General features: G+C 46.4%; 1 protein-coding gene across 4 annotated transcripts in view; it reads left to right on the top strand.

Moving 5' to 3' along the window:
• The window catches only part of XDH (xanthine dehydrogenase), a 61,265-nt gene extending 47,232 nt beyond the window's left edge, over positions 1-14,033 (top strand). For all 4 annotated transcript variants that reach the window (XM_070798467.1, XM_019969965.2, XM_070798466.1 and 1 more), the window contains exons 27-36: positions 317-398; positions 1,112-1,207; positions 1,843-1,971; positions 2,596-2,670; positions 5,580-5,632; positions 7,573-7,687; positions 8,327-8,392; positions 9,961-10,149; positions 11,643-11,819; positions 13,432-14,033. In XM_070798467.1, the coding sequence (XP_070654568.1) occupies positions 317-398; positions 1,112-1,207; positions 1,843-1,971; positions 2,596-2,670; positions 5,580-5,632; positions 7,573-7,687; positions 8,327-8,392; positions 9,961-10,149; positions 11,643-11,819; positions 13,432-13,482 (1,033 nt within the window). In that variant the 3' untranslated portion in view covers positions 13,483-14,033. The remainder of the gene's footprint in view (positions 1-316; positions 399-1,111; positions 1,208-1,842; positions 1,972-2,595; positions 2,671-5,579; positions 5,633-7,572; positions 7,688-8,326; positions 8,393-9,960; positions 10,150-11,642; positions 11,820-13,431) is intronic.
• Positions 14,034-22,008: the final 7,975 nt, after the last annotated feature.

Here is a 22,008-nt window from a genome sequence, read left to right as displayed (position 1 = left end):
CATCGTCACAGTCCAAGACCACCAGAGCGCTCTGACCCAATCCTGATCCCTCTCAGGGAAGCAGAGTGATGACTCTTTAAGGTCGAGACTTTCAAGGGTGGACCTTGTTCCAGCTCCACTGGAGGATCCAGAACCCAAATGCCCACTGTTCTTACTTTGTCTGCCCAATCGAAGCACAATTCAGTTATGACCAAGACTGAGTGGGCACTTCCAAGGACACCTTGTTCCAATTTTACAAAGATATTGCATGAAACATGTCCAATCTGACATGAATATGGTGGAGAAGTTACTATGAGATTTTTTTTCTTTCCTCTAGGGAGAATTGTTGGAAAAAGAGAGGATTGTGCATAATTCCTACCAAATTTGGAATAAGCTTCACAGTTCCTTTTCTAAATCAGGTAATTGCTTTGCATAATTTTGTCCATCTTCACTGCCCTGGGGTCCCATTCCCCTTGTTTGCACTGTTCCAAGACTTCCCAAGTGGCACAGTGGTAATAATGATCTGCCTGCCAATGCAGGAGACACAAGCGATGCAGATTTGATCCTTGGATCAGGGAAGATCCCCTGTCGTAGGAAATGGCAACCCACTCCAGTGTTCTTGTCTGGAAGATTCCATGGACAGAGGAGCCTGGCAGGCTACAGTCCATGGGGTTGCAAAGAGTCAGATATGACTGAGCACGACACAACAAGAACATATTGTCATGGGAGCAGGGCTGACCAGAGGAACTCTCTGCTGTTTAATCTGTACCTCCCTATTGGACCTGGGGTCAATGCCTAGTTATTATTTTCCTGACTATTGGACTATGGACAGCTGCTCTGCCTTTCTAATCCCATCTCTTTGTCTAGAGAAGCGGGACAAACATATATGACTGCCCTCCCTCTGAGGATGGGTGACAGAGAGAGAGATTTTTTTTTAAAGTTTTGCAAACTACTGAAGGTCTACATTATTAAATCATGAGATGTATACTACTTTGATATTTTTGTCTGAGGTTTCTATTCAAAATGCTACTGCTGGTTTTCTTTTTCCTGGGCTCCAGTACTTTTGGTCCCGGGCCTTAAACTGAGTTAGGATTTGCTGAATTTTGTGTTTGGCATTCTTCTCTTCTCTTAGGCAGGAGCCCTGATCCACGTATACACAGATGGCTCCGTGCTGGTGAGCCACGGGGGCACAGAGATGGGCCAAGGCCTTCACACCAAGATGGTGCAGGTGAGCAGTCTGGAGACAGTGTCCATCCTCCCCAGCACCGTGATGTCTGGGGGAAGTATGATGCTGTGAAAAAGTGAGCAGTGCCACATCCCAGAAGCAGAGGCAGGCCCAGGTTCTGGCCCTTGCCCAGCTGCTTATTTACATGTGACCTTGGGCAAGCCTGCTCCTCCTCTTGGCCTCAGTTTCCCCATCTATGCAAAGGTGTTGGTGATGATTCGGGCCACTTCCATCACCAGCACTTAAGGGCTCTGTGCCCGTGTGTAAGGTGTGTGTTAAAGGTAACTGGCTTCCCTCACACATATGAGACTCCTCTCAGTGGAGCTGGATTAGAGTTGTCACACCTGCTTGGCTTGTGGGCACTGGCCAAGCTGAATCTTTTTTAAAGCCAGGGTTAGTTTTAAAAAGGCATTGTTCATCACCATCAGGTTTCTGAATATTTTGAATCCAACCAAACCACTCCATAAAGTGTTACTTCAGATTCAGACTGATGTGAGAACATCCCAGCCTCAGTAGAATTGTGGTTTATGAAATTATTTTCTTGCCTGTTAAGAGTGAATCTGAATCCCACCTTGGGGAGAAGGCAGCCAAGCCCTGCCAGGGCCTTCTCTAGAAGGTAGTGTCCTCTTTGTTCGCAGGTGGCCAGCAAAGCTCTGAAGATCCCCATCTCTAAGATCTATATCAGCGAGACGAGCACTAACACGGTGCCCAACTCCTCTCCCACGGCCGCCTCCGTCAGTACCGACATCTATGGACAGGCCGTCTATGTAAGGAGCCTCGGGGGCTGCCGAGCTGAGGGCCAGCCCAAGGCAGGGGTTCGGGAGAGTCCCCAGATAGGAGCTGCAATGGCTCCCTTGCGGGCTTGTGGCGATGGCCGTGCCTCTGGTTCTCTTCACCAGGAGGACACCAGGCTAAAAGAGGGGCCCAGGAACCATTACCACTTCCATCAAGGCCTGGAAGGATGAGCGTAGAGGGGGAGGGGAGTTGGAGGAATGCAGGGGATTCTGGGAGGACACACACCCTGGTGGTAGAACTGAGCAGGAGACAATGGATCAAAATTGAACCTTGATTGGGGGTCAGCCAGGTCATCCCCGTGCTTCCCCCACCTCAAGGTGGGTAATGTCATCAAACAAAGGAGTTTGAAGGGAGAAGGCACCTCCTTAGGGATCCTTCAGCATTTCCCCCTCGTGTCAACTTCAGGACTGAGTCGTGAAGTGCTCTCTGCACAAGGGCCAGTGGCTCCTACCCAGGGCCTGGAACATTCCTGAGAGGGTGGCATGGCTGTCTGAGTGGCACTCTGGGCACAGCACTGCTTGGAGAACCTCAGGATTTTGCTTGAGTTGGGGAATGCAGAGGACTGATGTGTCTGCCATGTGGGCTGTCTTCTTTAGGAAGCTTGCCAGACCATCCTGAAAAGGTTGGAACCCTTCAAAAAAAAGAATCCTGATGGCTCCTGGGAAGACTGGGTAAGTTTGCAGACAAAAGAGAAATTAAGAGCAGAGTTGTGTCCCCGACCCTGGGCAGGAAGAGGAGGTCAGGATCTAGTCACAAAGGCAAAGAGAAGTTGAGGTGTCTGTATGCTTTCACTGGAGAAGCAAATGTTCAGCCTTGCTGGCCCCCTTCTCTACAGCGTTCATAGTTGAGGGAAGTCACTTGAGAATTTTTGATCCAAGATCTTGACAGCCCTGAGGGAATTGGGGGTTCACCTGCCCTGAGCATCATAAGATGGGGGTGACTGCTACTCCTGCCTTACTGAGACTTCTCTCAGAGGTCATCCCATGTCCCATTCATCTGCAGTCTTAAAGAGTCTCAATTTCTTCAAACCTCCATTTCTGAGAGGGCTGCCCCAGGAGCCTCCTGCATTACCCAGCTCTGGAGTCTGGGTCCACAGAGACTCTTGTCTGTGAGGGAACAGGGAAAAAGACATTGTGTCCATGCTCAGTCACTTCAGTTGTGTCCGACTCTTGGGGACCCCGTGGACTATAGCCCGCCAGGCGCCTCTGTGTGGGATTTCCCAGGCAAGACTACTGGAGTGTGTTGCCACGCTCTCCTCCAGGGGATCTTCTTGACCCAGGGATTGAACCCGTGTTTCCTGCTTGGGAGGAAGATTCTTTACCACTGAGCCACCTGGGAAACTCCAAAAGATGTTCCCCACAAATTTATATCATGCCTGTGATTTTAGGAGTGATACGAGCACTCATGAGAGGAATGAGCCCAGTTCTCTGATTTCTGGTTTAGAAGCCTGCATGTCAGAAACCCTCAGAGGGAAGCTGCCAGGAAGTGTCTCTCCGATGGGAGACTCAGCTCCGCCCACAAGCAAACATGCGATGGTGGCCCCACTTGACCTTCCCCTCATGTTCCAATGAAAGGACTGGATACAATAGTAACCCATAAAATGTGACCACACATGAACCAACTCAGATTGTGCAAGTCTCCCTCAAAACAGTCAAAGAAAATAAGCTGTTTCTCCTAGACCTACTCATCTTACTGTGCCTCACACAACCTGTCCTTCCCTGTCCACACTCACAGATACCACGTGAATGTGGGTTGATTTTGGTAGTGTGGGTTTTAGCATGGATTTGTAAGACAATGTCAACGTTTTCAACGACAGTCTCTACAATCTGTTGACCTGGGCTTTGTCTTCATCTACTGGCCATGTAGTCCAGTGTTCCTTATAAGCAGGTAACCCTCCAAAAGGGTTTTATCAGAAGAGTGTGATTGGGACATGACAGGCATCAAAGCTTTTTAGTGTCTGTACTGTATTGAAAAAGGCAAGCTATTACTGCCACCACTACTATCTATGTATATATCTGATGTCATATAGCAAAGACCCTAGAGAAATTCTTTCTGTAAACTTTAGTTTTCTCATCTGTAAAATGAATGTAATAATAGTACTGATCTTATAGGGTTGTACTGAACACTAAGTAAGGCAGTGTCTGCAAAGGACTCAATAGCATCTTTTATATAGTAAAGTCCTTGGAAGTTGACAATGATCATGATGCAAGCTACATCAACAACAAATTAAATTTAGAACTGTGAATATTGAAAGAGAGAGAAGGAATGAAGAAAGGAAGGAAGAATAAAATAAAAATTTATTATGTAGTTGTTGTTCGGTTGCTAAGTCGTGTCTGACTCTTTGCAACCCCATGAACTGCAGCACACCAGGCTTCCCTGGCCTTCACCGTCTCCTGGAGTTTGCTCAAACTCATGTCCATTGAGTCAGTGATGCCATCCAATTATCTCATCCTCTATTATCCCCTTCTCCTTCTGCCCTCAATCTTTCCCAGCATCAGGGTCTTTTCCAGTGAGTCAGCTCTTTACATCAAGTGGCCAAAGTATTGAAGTTCAGTTTCAGCATCAGTCCTTCCAGTGAATGTTCAGGATTGATTTCCTTTAGAAGTGACTGGTTTGAGCTCCTTGCAGTCCAAGGGACTCTCGGTGAGAGTCTTCTCCAGCACCCAGTTCAGAAGCATCAATTCTTCAATGCTCAGCCTTCTTTATGGCCTCTCACATCTGTACACAACTACTGGAAAAACCATAGCTTTGACTATACACACCTTTGTCGGCAGAGTAATGTCTCTGCCTTTTGATACACTGTCTAGGTTTGTCATAGCTTTCTTCCAAGGGGCAAGCATCTTTTAATTTCATGGCTGAAGTCACTGTCTGCAGTGACTAAAGAGACAGAATGGGTGGAGAGGTGGACAACTTTATTAATAGAACACAAGTCTAATATGTTAAGTAAGGAATGAGCATTGTACAGAGTTGCTGTTGTAATGGCCAGAGTAGGGAGTCATCACAGGAGAGGTGAATGAAGAGGCAAGCTTGAGCTGATTGTTGATGAAGCAAAGGATTTTGACAGATACAGCAGAGGAACCACATAAATGAAGGTGCAGAAGTGTAGGGATGAGAAGGATTGGGAGAGAGTTAACGCTGGAGTTTTGATTTGAGTAGCAATGCTGTGTGGATTACTGGAAGCCATAGAGAAGACTGGAATCCTTACTGTCAGGCATTTGCTCAGTGGCTCTGTACACAATGCAGAATCATGGAAAGCTCTAGAGTAGGTAAGTGACAAGGACTGTGTGGTGTGTTAAGATGATCCCTCTGACTGGACTGGGCTACATGGCAGGGCGGGAGGCGACTTGAGGCTGGAAGACCAGTTAAGAGGCTACTGTGGTGCTCCAGGCTTCAGATGACCAGGGCCTAGTGCAGGGGGTGGTGGTGAAGAGCAGGAGGTGCCATGTGGAAGCGAGAGTCACTATTGAAAAAAAGCTGATCAGCTTCCAGGTGAGGAGGAGGAGCTCATGAAAGCTTGGTGCCGGGCCAGGGTTTCTGGAAGCCATGCTTCCCCCTTCCTGATGCCATTCCCTCTCCTCAGGTCATGGCTGCCTACCAGGATAGAGTGAGCTTATCTACCACTGGGTTTTACAGGTAAGTAAGGTGCTGACCTTACCCCTCTCACAATGAGTTGTCATCCTAACCTCTGCAGGCCCCTCCAGCGCTGCACTCTATCAGCCTTTGGTCAGGAGAGAGCAGGTCCACCAAAATGCTTCTCTCTCCAATGGACTGCCACTAACTTCAGTGTATTGAAGGGGCCCTGAAATACGTGAGCTTACCAAACTATGTGCCAAAAGCATGAGCTATCGTATCGAAAGACCTCTGTTCTAGTTCTGGTCTTAAAGTGTACCATTCCATTGGGGGGTCACTGGTCCCTCTCTCAACCTGTCTCCTTTTTTATGACATAATGGGTCAGTCACCAGCCATGCCCCTCAGCATTCTCCTGTAAGAACCAGGGGCGTCTGGTGTTCTGAGGGTCACCCGTGTGTGTTATTTGTGCTTTGCGTCAGATTGCTTTAAGCAGGCTCTCCTGCAAAAGAATGAGAGGAGGATCTAGAGCACGTGGTCTTGTTACAAAATGTAGAGTGGAACATAAAATGGGATTTAGAAAAAAGCATCTTCTGAAACTTGAAAATTCAGTGAGACCCTGTTTCAGCAGAGGCCTTGCCTGTCTGATCTAGAAGCTGTGAAAAGAAATGATCGTATTTACTGTTAGCCATAATGTTTTAGCTTTCTCTGGGAAATCTAACTAAGACCTTTTCTTCCACGGATCAGTGGATGTGCAAAATAGTTGGATGTTTACTTTAAAAGGTCTTGTGTGAAAATTTATAAATATATACACTATATACGTAAAATAAATATACATATGTATTTTTTAGGGCAAAGCAATGTTTTGCCAGTGCTCCCTGGTTATGTAATATTTGACTTACACAAACACAAACTAATGAAGATTTTCTTATAAGTTCCTATTTCATTGTTAGAGTTGATAGAACTGGAGTTTTATCAGGGAACACCCAGATGAACTTGATAAGGTTAGAGGTCAAAGAACATGGCCATCTCTTGGGAAAAGACTTTTCCCTCAGCCCTGTATTGGTTTTGTTTTCATGCAAATTCTTATCACATCAGCTCACATTATTCTTTCTGTGTAAGGTATAGAATAGCTCAGGTACAGAGTGCTATAAACAGAGAATACATACACACAACTAATGTAGCTCATGCAAAATTGGAATCATAATATAAGATAGTCAGGATTGAAAAAAAAAAAAGTCATGTTGATATTTGGCAGAGAACAAAATTCTGTAAAGCAATTATCCTTCAATCAAAATACAGAAATTAAAAAAAAAAAAGAAATGAACCAAGTCTAAAACCTAACACCAAATGCTAGAATAAACTTGCTAATAAATTTTTAAAAAGGAATAGAAAAAAAAGAAAAAATGTAAAAAAGAAAATCTGCTTTTTTTTAACAGCGCTTTGCTCAAATCATCTGTTGAAACTTAGGAGGGGTCCGTAGATGAAGAGTAATACCAGGTGGCTGCACCCGTGTTGGCACGGGTTACTGATCTTGTTACCTTTCACCTTGAGAAAGGTGAGCAGCCCCGGGTGAGCTTGTATGAACAGCCCAGGAGCCAGCCCAGAAGGAACCTTTGGTTCTGAGCTCTTGAATTCTAATTCAGTAGATCCTTTGGAGCATGACTTGCACGTCCTCCATGAGCTCAGGCAAACTTGTCACCTCTGTTTCTACCACATAGAGGCCGGCGTGCTGGGACCCTGCACCGCTCAGCTCTGCAGAGTGATTCATATGAAGGCCATTGGCAAAATGGAGCAGAGACAAGGGGCAAGATGCTCAGCCGTGCAGGGGTTTCACAGACAGGTTCAAAGTGCTCAGAACTCACAGACTTTTTAAAGAACAGCTGAATAAAAAATAAAGCCTTTAGGGTCTTAAGATTTTATGGGACAAACTCTTTGTATGTGTATGAGTTGGGAGGGGGGACATGTCCATCTTATTCATATGCGATATTTTCTCTTCTCCCCAGGACACCCAACCTTGGCTACAGCTTTGAGACCAACTCAGGGAATGCCTTCCACTATTTCACCTACGGGGTGGCTTGCTCAGAAGTGGAAATTGACTGTTTGACAGGGGATCATAAGGTGAGAAGTTTGCAAAACGTTAGAATGAAAGGGGAAAAGAGAAACTCTAAAACTGTAATACAAAGAGCGGAGGAATGAGCTTCCTGGTTGGGAAAACAGTGTGCCAAGTCGTGGCTTGGCAAACTTCCTGAAAAGAACCCAAAACTAAATATTTTAGATTTTCTGAGACTCTGCCTCAGTTATTCCACTCTGTCTTGTAGTAGGAAAATAGATATGAATGTATGCAAAGAGATGAGCGTGAATGTGTTCCCACAAAATGTAATTTATGCACCTGGAATGTGATTTTCATATCGTTTTCATGTCACAACATATTCTTATTATTTTTGTCAGTCATTTAAAACCATGAAAACCATTATTAGCTCACAAGTTCCACAGAAGCAGAGGACGGGCTGCTTTCAGCCCATAGGATGTATTTGTCACTGCCTTTCTTACATGACTGACCTGGACTCAGGTTCAAAGCCCCAGGAAGCTGGGTGCCTGCCCCTCCTACTCACACTGCTGTCTGAGGGTGCCTGGAGCTCTCTGCTTGGGAAAGAACTATTCCTATTGCTCTTAATAACCTAAGGGTTGCTCTGACCCATCTGTTATTCCATACATCCCTTTCTTCTCAAACTGCTTTTGTTGTGCTATCCATTCTAGAACCTCCGTACAGACATTGTCATGGATGTTGGCTCCAGTCTGAACCCTGCCATCGATATTGGACAGGTAAGGCTCCAGGGGGATCAGGGTGGTGAGGGACTTGGCCACCGATGTGCCCCACTGCCTCCTAGGATCCCTGGCCACAGTGTCTCCCCCGCTGTTATTTTTAAGGAGGTCTGAGCATGGTGCCAAGTGAGTCCCCCTGAGAGTGGGATTTAGTGGATGAGAGTCCACCCAATTCCTGAGGCAGAAGACAGATCCACATGGATAAACTTGAAAAGGGCATTCACACGGCAGAAAGCAAGATGATGGGCAGTGGGAACACTGAATATTCAGACACACACGTGGCACCGAGGGGAGTGAAGATCGAGTTTGAGTTCAGTGTGCAGGCAGTGGGGTCTCAGGGCAGAGGCATCTTCTCCCTCTTTATTCCTCTTCCACTGATGATGGCTGTTGTACTCTAGCAAGTAAATGCTACCAAGCCTGAGGTTGTGGAGAGTCCACCCCAGGTTCCAGCAAGAGGAATAAAGGGATGGCTGGAAGAAAGTCACTTTGGGAAAATATGAGAATATTGAGCAGAGCAGGTAGAACAGAGTCAGGGGGAGAAATCAAGAACCGACGTATCGAACATGCGGTAGAAAAGGTTCGTTGTATTTCCCAAAACTGGACAATCACTGAGTATATAGAAACTTAGTCATAAAACTGTTTCTTAAGTCATTGAACAGCGGTGTGGGGAGCCCCTCCTATGGGCAGGCACTGAGCTTGGCATAGCAGACACAGAGATGCTCAGCGTCTGGTCTCCCTCTGAACACACTTGTTTAGCCGTGATGGTGCCACATACCATGATTCTGAGCAGTGAGGCTGGGAGAGCAGACACGTGGGCCAGCAGAGCATGGCGTGTGCCCTTCAAGAGATCTGTGAGCTGCAGCAGGGGCCGTCTTCTCCCAGAGGGCAGGCAGGACTGGGAGTTCAAAAAGCCTGGAATCTACTAACCACGAAAGTCCTGTCTTGTGCTGCGTGCTTAGTCGCTCATTTGTGTCCCCCTCTGTGCAGCCCTGTGGACTGTAGCCCGCCAGGCTCCTCTGTCCATGGGGATTCTCTAGACAAGAACACTGGAATGAGTTGCCATGGCCTCCCCCAGGGGATCTTCGCAACCCAGAGATGGAGCCTGTCTTGTGGGACTGCCCCAAAGTGCACGGTCCCTCTCAGTACACGGCGGGTAGTGGTCCCCTGAGGGACACCCTCAGCCACCATCACCCCACGAGCTCACTTCTCAGCTCGGGGGTGCCGTTTCTCCTGTGGCATCATGGAAGGAACATCTGCATCGGCCCTGAAGTAGGTTTCATAGGAAATTACGCCTACCACTGCCTGTCCCGCTCCTGGAACCGCTGACAAGTTCTGAAACCGATTTCAGTGTCCCTGCCTTTGCTCTGCCTACACCAATGCTGGCAAAGGCCCAGATCGGTTATCCCAGGCTGGGGCAGGAGCCGGGGAAGGAAGCAGTAGGGGGCTGTTTCCAGCTTCTCTCCGGTTCGCCTGGGCAGGTGGGGCTTGGTGCCTGCTGTGGAAAGCAGCACCTGTCTTTGGATGAGGGGTGGGAGGCAGGGTAGCCATGGTTTCTGTCTGTCCTGCAGGTGGAAGGGGCGTTTGTCCAGGGCCTGGGCCTCTTCACCCTGGAGGAGCTACACTATTCCCCTGAGGGGAGCCTGCACACCCGCGGCCCCAGCACCTACAAGATCCCCGCGTTTGGCAGCATCCCCACAGAGTTCAGGGTGTCCCTGCTTCGCGACTGCCCCAACAAGAAGGCCATCTATGCCTCCAAGGTACTATTGCCCTCGGTCTGTGCTGCCTTCCGGTCTGCATTGTGGGAAACCACCCGCCATGGGGGTCTGCAGGGAGCTCGCATGGAAGAGAGAGAGAAGGGCCTGGGGCAGATGATGGGCGGGCAGGGCTGGAGGTGGGGTGAGGGGGGCGGTGAGCAGACCTGCCTGGGAGCACAGGGCACTGGGTTGAGGATGACACCACCTCCCTGTCATTTAAGCCAGCTTTTGGGGTGTACTCAGAGGGATTCCTTAGGTCAGTCTTATAGGTCAAGTCCTGACCTACACCCACGTCTCAGGTGTGCATCCTTGAGGCTTGGTCCCAGAGATGCTGTCGCAGGTCCTGCACCCCTGTCGTCTCTTGAGAATCAGCCCATTCCCCTGTGCACACACTTTCACCTCCTTCAATGACCGCCACTAGACCTTGAGGCTTGATCAGCATGCCTGGATGGTTATAACTACCCTCGGTTTCCTCCGTGTCCCCAATAAGTATGAAAAACAGTTAATAAAATTCATTAAACTGATTGACACAGTTGTTGGTCTAAGAAGGAAGACAGATAATTACTTGTCGTCAATGAAACACATCTCAGTTTACTTTCCAGTTGGGAGGGCCTGGAACACTGTGGTCCTTGCCGTCGGCTCTCACACTTTAGCGTGCGTCGGGTCACTGGGGGCTCAGGGTAAAAAGGTAGCTCCATGGGACTCACCCTTAGAAATTTTGATTCAGTAGGTGTGGGGTAGGGTCCTTAAACCTGCATTTAAAAAAAATATATTTATTTATATTTGGCTTCCCTGGGTCTTCGTTTCTGCATGGGCTTTCTCTCTTTGCAGAGAATGGGGGCTGCTCTCTACCTGCAGTGCCCGGGCTCTAGAGGACAGGCTCAGTGACTATGTTGCCTGGGCTTAGTTGCCCCACAGCATATGTGATCTTCCCAGATCAGGGATGGAACCCATGTCCCCTGCATTGGTGGGTGGATTCTTAACCACTGGACCACGAGGGAAGCCCAGGCCTGCATTTTTAACAAGTCTCCCTGCTGACTCTGTTATGCGCAGTCTCTGATCTATGCTTTGGGGGATGAAACGGCCTTTGCTAGAAAATAGTTTCCATCCTGTTGGTCATGATACCTCTGTTTCAGCAACTTGTAAGTATAATTATGGTGACTGTAAATATTGGTGACAGAGTTGCAGGTAGATTATTCCCTGAGGTTTATTGCTATGAGGAAAGGATCAGATTTTTTTTTTTTTGTCTGTAAAATATAATGCTTCATACAACTTTTAGTGGTCCATTATATTCGCATGGTGTCATCAGAGAAAATCACACAGTGAAATTTAAAAGACATGTGCCCACAAGGAGGAATCATTTATTAGACTGCTTGTTCTCGGCCCCTGTTTAGTTTTGAGCTCCTGCCTTGCTCTGGGGTCCCTGGGGTCTCCAGCCCTGCAGCTGTGGAGGTTGGCCCTGATTCCCTGTCTGTGCTCTGCTCTTGTCTACTCAGGCGGTCGGGGAGCCGCCCCTCTTCCTGGGCGCCTCCGTCTTCTTTGCCATCAAGGATGCCATCCGCGCGGCTCGAGCTCAGCACACAAATAATAACACGAAGGAGCTCTTCCGGCTAGATAGCCCTGCCACCCCGGAGAAGATCCGCAATGCCTGCGTGGACAAGTTCACCACTCTGGTACGAGGGCCCCGCAGTCCAGGGAGGTGGGGCCACAGGCTGGGGAAAGTTCTGCTGCAGAGGGAGGGCTGAGATGTTAGGCTGTCTCTCAGCCTTCCTGTATTTTTGGCTGGGAAGCCATGGGTCCACACCGCCTTCTGCCATGAGGCACCGCCTCCAACGTGCAGGAAGATAACAAGAATCCCCTTAAAGCTGCAGCTTGGGCTGGGTCTCCTGAGAGGAAGGAGGGCTGTGTGATGCCCTTATCACCCACTGATTCCATTATTTGCATAAAGATGAGGGTAATGGATAAAACTCCAGAAGAGCCTGATCTTTAGTGTCCAGCAGTGGCATTTTTGAGACCCTTCTTTGTTAAAGACACTGTGTGCGGTACTAAGGAGACAGGGAAAAAAATGAATCTGTGAGACAGAGCACATTTGTCCTGTGGTCACCCTGTGCCATGCTGATTCCGGGGATGTGTAGGTGCCCTGGAAGGCATCGCAACCTTTTCAGACACCAGTTGATTGCCCTGTGTGGTGACTGGTTACTGCCTTGGAGGTGTGTGTAGCAGAGAACTCCATGGTCTCTGGAATCATTTGGGGAAGTCCCTGTGTGATACTTGTGGGGAACAATGCCTGGTGAAAGGAGACCATGCCAGGACAGATTCGTCCACTGTCGGAGCCTCAGAAGCAGCCCAGTCTCTGAGTTGGGCCGAGTGGGCCTTGCACTCACTCTCCAAAGGCTGTTGCAGCCTCTTTTGAGTTAGCAGAACCAGATTCTTCCTGATACCCAAGTCATATCTCCTCCTGGGTATTTGATAGGAAATTTGATAGACATTTTGGGTTTCAGAGGGGGAAGGTACAGGAGAGGCCCTGGAGACAGGCAGATCTGCAGTCAGCACAGAGGGTGAGGGAGGCAGATGGGTCTCCAGTCAGGCGGCCCTTCAAGTTTTGCAATAGCTTTAGCCTCAGGGTGAAACACACACAGACCATGTGCAGGGCTCCCAGGCAGCAAGGATGCCTACAAATGTACAGCAACCTCGCTGTAGCCCAGAACCTTCCCACCATGGCCTCAGGGCTGACAGTAATCCAAACCCACCTTCTCTGAGAGCAGAGCTGCTGCCTGGCTCCCAGTAAAGCTCACAGAGATTGTAAAATTAGCTCCGTGCAAACCGTCTGATGCAGAAGTCAGTGATCTAATGCAGAAGTCAGTCATCTGATGAGCCCCTCCCTCTGAGTCCCCGGACTCAAGCAGAGATTCTAACCCAAGTGCCTTGGCTATGCTGCAACACAGAAGTGATTTAAAAATCCCTGCTATGGATTTTCATGAGCAGCTGATCCATGAGCCAGCTGGGCTTTTGAAAAGCTGTGAGCGCCATGTGAGAAAGGACCACTTCTGTATCTGGTCATCCCAGTATCTCCAGAGTCTGCCGCAGTGCTTGACACATGGGGCATGCACAGTGAAAATTAACGAATGGCCAGGATGGGATGGGGTCCTGCCCCGGAGGCATCCCCCCAGCTGGGACTGCAGAGTGGTGTTTGGTCTGGGGGTGGTGGTTGGCGGTGCGGGGATGTGGCGCAGCGTCCTGAGCTGGAGGAAGACCCTTCAACCAGTTCTCTGTCGTTCTTCCTAGTGTGTCACTGGTGCACCAGGAAACTGTAAACCCTGGTCTCTGAGGGTCTGAAGAAGAAGCCCCATAGGAGTCTTCTTATGCTACCCTGGGGATTCCGTGGAAGATGGAACTTGCCCTGCAGAACATGAATCTCTGAAAGTTTCAGGATGACAGAGGTGTTATTCTTCAGGATGATGGTTGGAAGAACATTGAATGGATTGGAAGATTTTGATAAAAATATGATTTATAATCATGATGATAAGCAAATTCAAAACTACTAGGCCTGAATGGCTAATAGGCAATTAGTATCATTTCATGTCTGTTTTAATCACGTATTTGAAATAGGTGTAGGAAGTATTCGTGCTATGTCCTAACTCCCTAAACAGCTTGTATTCGCTCAAGTGCTAACAGCGTCTCTCCTTCAAAGAAGATTCTAACATGCCTCCAGAAGCTTAAAACAGAGTTACTCTAAGCCTGGGTGTCTTCCTCAAAAAGCCTTTCCTTTGATTCAATAAACATCATATTATAACCTCAGATGCACACTTAGATTTGCAATGGGACAGTGGGGTGCAATTCAAACCTCTGATCACTTCATTGGAGAGAATAAAGAGAGAAATTCATTACTTGAATTGTCTTCTTTAAAAAAATTTTTTTTTTTTTAATTTACTTATTTGGCTGCGCCGAGTCTTAGTTGTGATACACAGGATCTTTTAGTTGCTGTGTGTGGGCTCTAGTTCCCTGACTGGGGATCGAACCCAGGTTCCCTGCATTGAGAGTGCAGTCTTAGCCACTGGACTACCAGGGAAGTCCCATGAGTTTAACCTTCTTAAGTTGCATGAAGTAAGATTAATCCATAAAAGCAAAAGCCAACGAACCCAATTACTCAGTACCTACAATGTGCCAGTTTCTTCCTCTTCCTCTGTGCATTAAGAAAAGATCGGGCTTAAAAATCTTCAATTGAAGCCAGTAGTTCCCATCTAGAAATGAGGCTACTCGAATTAAGGTCAGCTGGAGAAAAAACGGCCAAGGACCCTGAGTTCTCATCCCAGCTGTTTCTCTGTGACCTTAGACTGTCACTTCCCTATTCTGTGATTCATTGTACTGCAAAATGAAAGGATGGGACTGGAATACTCTCTTAAGGTCTTCTTTGGATCTGAAAGTCTATAAATATATGACCTGAAAACTCCAGTTATTTAAGAGATCTGCAGGGCTCAAAGACATGACTCCTTTATTATGACGTGCTGTCTGGGTTTAGATTCCCCCCAGTTGAAAAGAGAACAGGAGAAAGGCAGGTATTCCCTCTGCTGGCTCTGACGGGAGATCTCATCACTATCTGGTGCTGGTGGACAGTGTCGCCAGGTCATGTGCCTTCACTGTGTAAATATCCAAATTCTACTGGATGGGGTCCACGGTTCTGGCCCAGAAGGACTGTGGAAACCATGCATTTGACCCCGGTTCTTGATGTTACTAATAAATGAAACGGTCAGCTGGTTGGCACGTGAGAAATGCTTATTAATCATCATAATCATGACAAATGCTGACATCTACCATATATTAACCAGTCTGCATTGCTAGGGAATCCACACACCAAACTCACAGGTGCACACACATACACAGATGCATTTCCCTACAAAATTCCTTTCCTCAGAATATTCTGGATTGTTTACAGCATGGTTAAAACTGAAGCGCTTTAGAAATAACACCAGTATTTGCATTGAGATCTGCACAGGTCTGTTTCATTGGTTTTCTGGAATATTCTATTAGGGTATGGTTAGGGTATAGGACATGGCCTGAAGCTGAGACAGGTCAGCTGTTAATAGTGAGGCTATCAGGGCTGAACAATGACTGTGAATTCCCTTCTGAGCTTAGGAACAGAGGCAAGGCAGGGTGGTCGTGAAAATCCAACAGGCAAGTGCTCTGTGAGCCATAAGTCACTGTGCAGTTCCAAGCTGTTGCCCTTCTCAGACACCTGGCCTTGGCTTGCTGTCTTCCTCTGTAGCCTGCTTCAACTTGAGGGTCCTTGGGCTTGGGATGCCAGCATTGCCTGCAGTATCACACTGAAGCCGGCAGGGGGCGGTGGAAGCCCAGACGTGAGACCGTCCTCTGCAGCGGGCCCAGCAGCATGGCCATCTGCTATGGGTTAGATTCTAGGCAGCTTATTTAGTGTCTCGGAGTTTGTAGACCCGACACCTTCAAAGTTCTCTTCAAGAGCCGGATTTGAAGCTGACTTAGGGTTTCAGACTGACAAAAATCTCAAAGGAGCTCAGAAGACGGGGATCAGCTGTGGGAGTCTGAGCTTCAGGTAAACAGCTGGCGGGGGAAGGCAGGTCTTACTTTCTTAGTATCTGCAGCTTGTGCGGTGCCAGTTTTCACATTTTACTTGTATGTGTGTGCTCAGTTGTGTCTGATTCTTTGTGACCCCGTGGACCGCAGGCTCCTCTCTGCGTGGGATTTTCCAGGCAAGAGTACTGGAGTGGATTGCCATTTCCTGCAACAGGGGATCATCTGGACCCAGGATTGAACCTGAGTCTCCTGCACCTTCTGAATTGGTAGGTGGATTCTTTACCTCTGAACCACCTGGGAAGCCCTTTTACTAATGAAATCTCATTTAATCATCCCAGTGGCCTTAGGAGGTAGCACTTTCATCTCTGTAACAACATGAGAAAGAAATCCTATCCATAGCTGTGCAGAGGGATTACTCATGGGCATTGACTCCTGGAAAACAGGCTGCGACTGGGCCATGCGGGTGGGGAACCTGGCGAATACGGTGTCGGTCTGCTTGTCGGAGTGCACCCATGCTACCCTGGCCCCCAGAGGTTGGTGGAGGCCCCTGAATGCCTATCTATTCGCCTGCGCTTTGGGCAGCTTAGGATTCTCACAATGACTTGGCCAAGTTGTGGACTGTTGTCAGAGGCAGCTGAAAACTTCCTTCTACTCCAGTTAAGGTGGCTGGGAAGCCAGGACAGGAGGACAGGATGGATGGAGGTTGTAGGAGGAACTCCGGGCAAGGGATAAGGGCAGAAATCGTCCTAGCTGATTGATTTACAACTGGGAACATCCGTGAGCCCATGATGTTTTTATCTTTAGCGGAGGGGGATCCTAGACCATTCCTACTGCTGCCTGTTTTAGGTCCTGGGACAAAGCTCTTTGGAACACACAGCTTCCTTGATCTGCTGAGGCTTGAAGTCACCTTGGGGCCCCCCAGGCTCAGGGACTTGCCCTTGTCTCTGTTCTGGACTGCGGGAGAGCATGATCCCAAGGCAGGAGACAGATCCCGGGACAATCGTGTCACCTGATACAAAGCAGCCCACCAGAGGGAATGGAAATGTCAGGAACTACCCAGAGGGTTTGGGCCTCGTCTCTGTCCTAGAACAGGCCTGGCCCTGACCCTGCATAGTCCTCTAGACTGATTTTCATCCTAGAACTGGAAAGGCCCTGGGAACTGTCAGACTCAAACTTTTTGTTTAAGAGCCGAGAATCATAAACCCTGAGAGGGTAACTAACTTGTCTAGGGTCCACAGCCCTTTAGTGAGAGAGACAGGCTTATGACAAGACTGCCTGAATCCTGGTCCAGGTGCTTTAAACTAAATTGTACACCCACTGGTGGAGCGAGCCTTCTCTTAGGCAACCTCAGATTGTGGGGGACATGCTAGAAATCTAGTCATGTGGGTGGGAAGAAGATAGGGCGAGCTTGGAGCCGAGGAATACCTCACTCATCTGTGCTCTAGGATAGGATGCTGCAATGGGAATCCTTCTGAAGCCCTTCAGGTGAGACCAAACAGTAACTGTGAAACATCCCCTTGTTCCAAATGAGGGCTAAGTCACCCATGTGAGACTTGCAGGAGGGACAGCTGAAACTGACTTTGCCGCTTTTAGCTCATGACCTACCTCAGGGAATAAAGAAATAGAGAGTTTGAGAGACTGGAGGGAGAGGATGTCTGAGGATCTTTGAAGAGGGCAAGATGTATGTCCTCTCTGTTGAAGAGAAGGGAAGGAGGGAAGAAGGAGGAAAGAGAGGAAGATTGTGTATGAGGCAGGGTTTCCCCTCACTCGGCCAGGAGAGGGGAGCTTCACGGGGTACACTCAGAGACCCAATCCTGAGAGCTGCTTGAGTGGCTGTGGTTGGATCAGCCCGAGGCACAGAGCAGCAAGAAGAAGGGGGTGAGAGCGAGTTACACATCCTCCAGTGTTCGGGCAAGAATACCAGTTGTGGCCACACTGGAGGGAGCCACCCGTGAGGACTGCCTGGATGGGGAGATGTAATCCCAACAGAGGGAGGGACCATTTTATGCCCAGAATCAACTTGCTCCAGTGGCTATGAGAAATGCTTACACATCCCTGCCTGCCTCCTCTGTTCCAGCCTGACCTCCACTACCACACTCCTCACTCCCCACCCAGATCTTTCACCAGGGAGAACGTGGCAGGGCTCTCCACTGTGCCTCTGTGATGGCTGGCACCCGATATCTGGAATCTCTCACTCAGAAATCTTCCCTGAGAGTGAGCCCTGAATGTTGGGGGAGGAGGCTTAGGGGCAGCAGTGTGCAGGCTTCTCTGCTTACTCTGATGTGCTCAGAACATCAGCCTAGGAGCACAGAGTGTGTTTCTGAAAATCCGGGCAGCCTGTGGCTTGCTGCCCTCTCCCCCTGCCTCCCCCATCAGAGCCTAGCTGGAGTGGAGACCAGGGCCCTTCCTCTGTGCAGCCAGTTGTTTTAGTCATCAACAGCATTGAACTGACCCATGCGTGTGCCCAGTGTTCTTCACATGAGATGTGTATTCCCTGGGGTCCTCCTAGCTGTGTGCTGTGCTGGGGGGAGGCTGGACTGAGCACCTGTCCTGGGCAGTGGCACCAACATGCCTGAGGCAGCACTTGGCTGTTTAGGAATTGAGGGTGGGCGGGCCAGTTAGCTCCTCTGAACCTTCATCTTTTCATCTGTAAAATAAGCTTGGATAATCATACCACTCCTGCAAGAAATTATTGTTTCCAAATGGACACCCATGAGGTATCTATCTCAGCATGGGAAATTGCCCTTCCTGCAACAAAATTATAAATGAAGGTACTCAACTTTTTTTTTTTTTTTAATAATTTTAAGCTCTTTCTTTTTTTTTTTTAAGTTTTATTTTTAAACTTTACATAATTGCATTAGTTTTGCCAAAAGGTACTCAACTTTAATACCTGCTTCCAGTCCTTTATCAAACCAATATAATTATCTCATGCTATAGTTTCTTAAAGCATTTCTATGTATTGAGACAATTACACAAAAGTGTATCTGATTAAAAACACAACCCTCGAAACATGACTAATAGACCAGACCAAGGTATCATCCTATGATTCTGTGAGAAAAACACAGATATATCCAAAACACTTTTCATGAAATAGCTCTTCTTTTCCATGACTGCAACCAGAACTAAATACTGTGTATAGAAATTACTTGTGGTGATTAAAGCATTTGAGAATCTAGATTTATCATTAACATCTTACCAAGACAAACTCTATGTGTAAACTCTGTGAAAATAAGTTCCTATGATGGGCTGATGGAAACCTCAAGGAGGGCTTTGTCTATTATTCATCCACCCCGCTTCATCCACTCATTTAGCCATTCATTTGTTCCCTTATTCAAGAAGAATAAAATGGTTTCTATTTAAAATAAGTATTTGGTTATCTATCTGCCTGTGAAACTCTTTTCCCATAACAGATATTTGAAATTTAAGATGGTTCTCTTATTTATTTAAATATAGATATTCCCATTACTTTATATTTGTTCCAGTTATTAAGCAACTCCTTCGGCTCCACAATATCTCTTCTATCTGCTCAATAAAGCTGGGGCGAAACCGTGTAAGGCATTCTTGCTCTGTCTGCTCCCTCTGCTACAGTCTGCCAGTAGAGGGCAGTAGAGGGCGACTGTAGGGCTGGAGGAGGAGATGGACGTGTGCTCCATTCTATTACTATTTGCCTCTTTTTCAAAAATTAAATTTATTTTTAAGTGAGGCAAAGATGAATATTTTTAATGATAAAAGGTACAATTCACAAAGAATATAGAAATCATAAAACCATTTGACACCTAACAACAAAGAAACAGAGATACATAAAGCAAAAATCAGAAGAAAGAAAAAAATACAATCATAGTGAGACATATTAACATTTCTCTGAGAATATTTTATCAAGTGTATAGAAAATAATAGGAGCATCTTGAATGATGCATTAATAGTTTAAATTAATATATTTCTACTTAGATTAATTTATATTAATCTTACATCCTACCTAAATATAAAGTTTTGTATCTCATATGTTATTATCAGATGTCCATAGGACATTTAGAAAAACTGGAAATAATATAAACATTCAGTTCAGTTCAGTCGCTCAGTCGTGTCTGACTTTTTGCGACCCCATGAATCGCAGCATGCCAGGCCTCCCTGTCTATCACCATCTCCCGGAGTTCACTCAAACTCACGTCCATCGAGTCAGTGATGCCATCCAGCCATCTCATCCTCTGTCGTCCCCTTATTCTCCTGCCCCCAATCCCTCCCAGCATCAGAGTTTTTTCCAATGAGTCAACTCTTCGCATGAGGTGGCCAAAGTACTGAAGTTTCAGCTTTAGCATCATTCCTTCCAAAGAAATCCCAGTGCTCATCTCCTTCAGAATGGACTGGTTGGATCTCCTTGCAGTCCAAGGGACTCTCACTAAATTTCAAAAAGTATAATTTTTTTGTGTGATTTAGTTATACATACACCATATGTTATTTTTGAAATTATTTTTAAATTAGAAATCTTGCATCCTATTCACACTAAGTCAAACAAGTGGAATCAAAATGTCATAAATTTTTTAGTTAGGCAAAAAGTCATGTTTTCTAAAATATATATATTATACATATTATTTACATATGTATACAAGAGCTTTTCTACTATGCTTGATAAAGACATGAGAAAGAACATCAAAAAAAAAAAAAAAGAAGATACGAAGAAATTGGAAAACATGAAATAGGAGCACTGAATGTGAGACAGAAGTGATGCAAAGTAGATAAAAGTAAACAACCCTCACATGGGCCAGTTGTTTTTAAAGAGAGCTGCTCATTAGAAACATCTCTGGAGCTCCGGAGAAAAAAAGCAACACCTGGGCATCAGTATTTTTCAAAAAATTCCAAGATAATTCTGATTTGCATTTGGATTTTAAAAAGTGATTACAGGTTTTTCTGTTAAATGGTAGTTTTGGTGATATAGAATTCTATTATTTTTCTGTTGACCAATCGTGATACAATGGTTTTAAGTGAGTAATAGCTATATAATCACAATAGTAAAAGATGTTTATCAGTTTTCACAATCAATAGCCAGACAAAAAGTAAAAGATAATTATAGTTTCACGCCATAGTGGGAACATGATTATCCTAACAATATAAAATAATTACATACAGTTTGGGGGGTCAAGCAGACTGATGTGACGAGTGGAAGTACATACATGCACACGTTTTCACCTGCTCAGCTGGTCTATGTCCTTTGGTTGGTGCATTTAACCATTTACATTTAAGGTGATTACAGATATATATGATCTTATTACTGTTTTCTTAATTGTTCTGGATTTTCTGTAGGTAGCTCTTTTCCTTCTCGTTTCCTGCCTAGAGAAGTTCCTTTAGCATTTGTTGTACAGCTGGTTTGGTGGTGCTAAATTCTCTTAACTTTAGCTTGTCTGGAAAGCTTTTGATTGCTCCATCAAATCTGAATGAGTCTTGTTGGGTAGGGTATTCTTGGTTGTAGGTTCTTCCCTTTCATCACTTTAAATATATCATGCCGTTCGGCTTGTAGAGTTTCTGTTGAGAAATCAGCTGATAGCCTGATGGGAGTTCCCTTGAATATTGTCATTTTTCCCTTGTTGCTTTTAAATATTTTATTTCTGTCTTTAATTTTTGTCAGTTTACTTACTATGTGTTTCAGTGTGTTCCTCCTTGGGTTTACCCTGCCTGGGACTCTCTGTGCTTCCTGGACTTGGTTGACTATTTCCTTTCCCAGTTAGGGAAGTTTACAGCTATTATCTCTTCGAATATGTCCTCAGGTCCTTTCTCTCTTCTCCTTCTGGGACCCCTATGATGCAGATGTTGATGCATTTAATGTCCCAGAGGCTCTTAGGTTGTCTTCCATTTCTGTTCCTTTTTTTTTCTATATTCTGTTCTGTGGCAGTGATTTCCACCATTCTGTTCTCCATGTCATTTGTCCGTTCTTCTGCCTCAGTTATTCTGCTATTGATTCCTTCTAGCGTATCTCTGTTCTTTAGTTCTTCTAGGTCTTTGGTCAATATTTCTTGCATCTTCTCAATCTTTGCCTCCGTTCTTTTTCCAAGATACTGAATCATCTTCACTATCAGTATTCTGAGTTCTTTTTCTAGAAGGCTGCCTATCTCCACTTCAGTTGTTTTTCTGGGGCTTTATCTTGTCCTTCATCAGTGACATAACTTTCTGCTTGTTCATGCTGATTCAGTTCAGTTCAGTCACTTAGTCATGTCTGACTCTTTGCAACCCCATGGAATGCAGCATGCCAGGCCTCCTTGTCCATCACCAACTCCTGGAATTTACTCAAACTCATGTCCATTGACTTGGTGATGCCATCTAACA

The sequence above is a fragment of the Bos indicus genome, chromosome 11 (genome assembly GCF_029378745.1).
Source record: "Bos indicus isolate NIAB-ARS_2022 breed Sahiwal x Tharparkar chromosome 11, NIAB-ARS_B.indTharparkar_mat_pri_1.0, whole genome shotgun sequence".
In the NCBI taxonomy this organism is placed as follows: Eukaryota; Metazoa; Chordata; class Mammalia; order Artiodactyla; family Bovidae; genus Bos; species Bos indicus.
The sequence above is the reverse complement of the archived record's forward strand: the minus strand, read 5'-3'. Positions and strand labels throughout refer to the sequence as shown.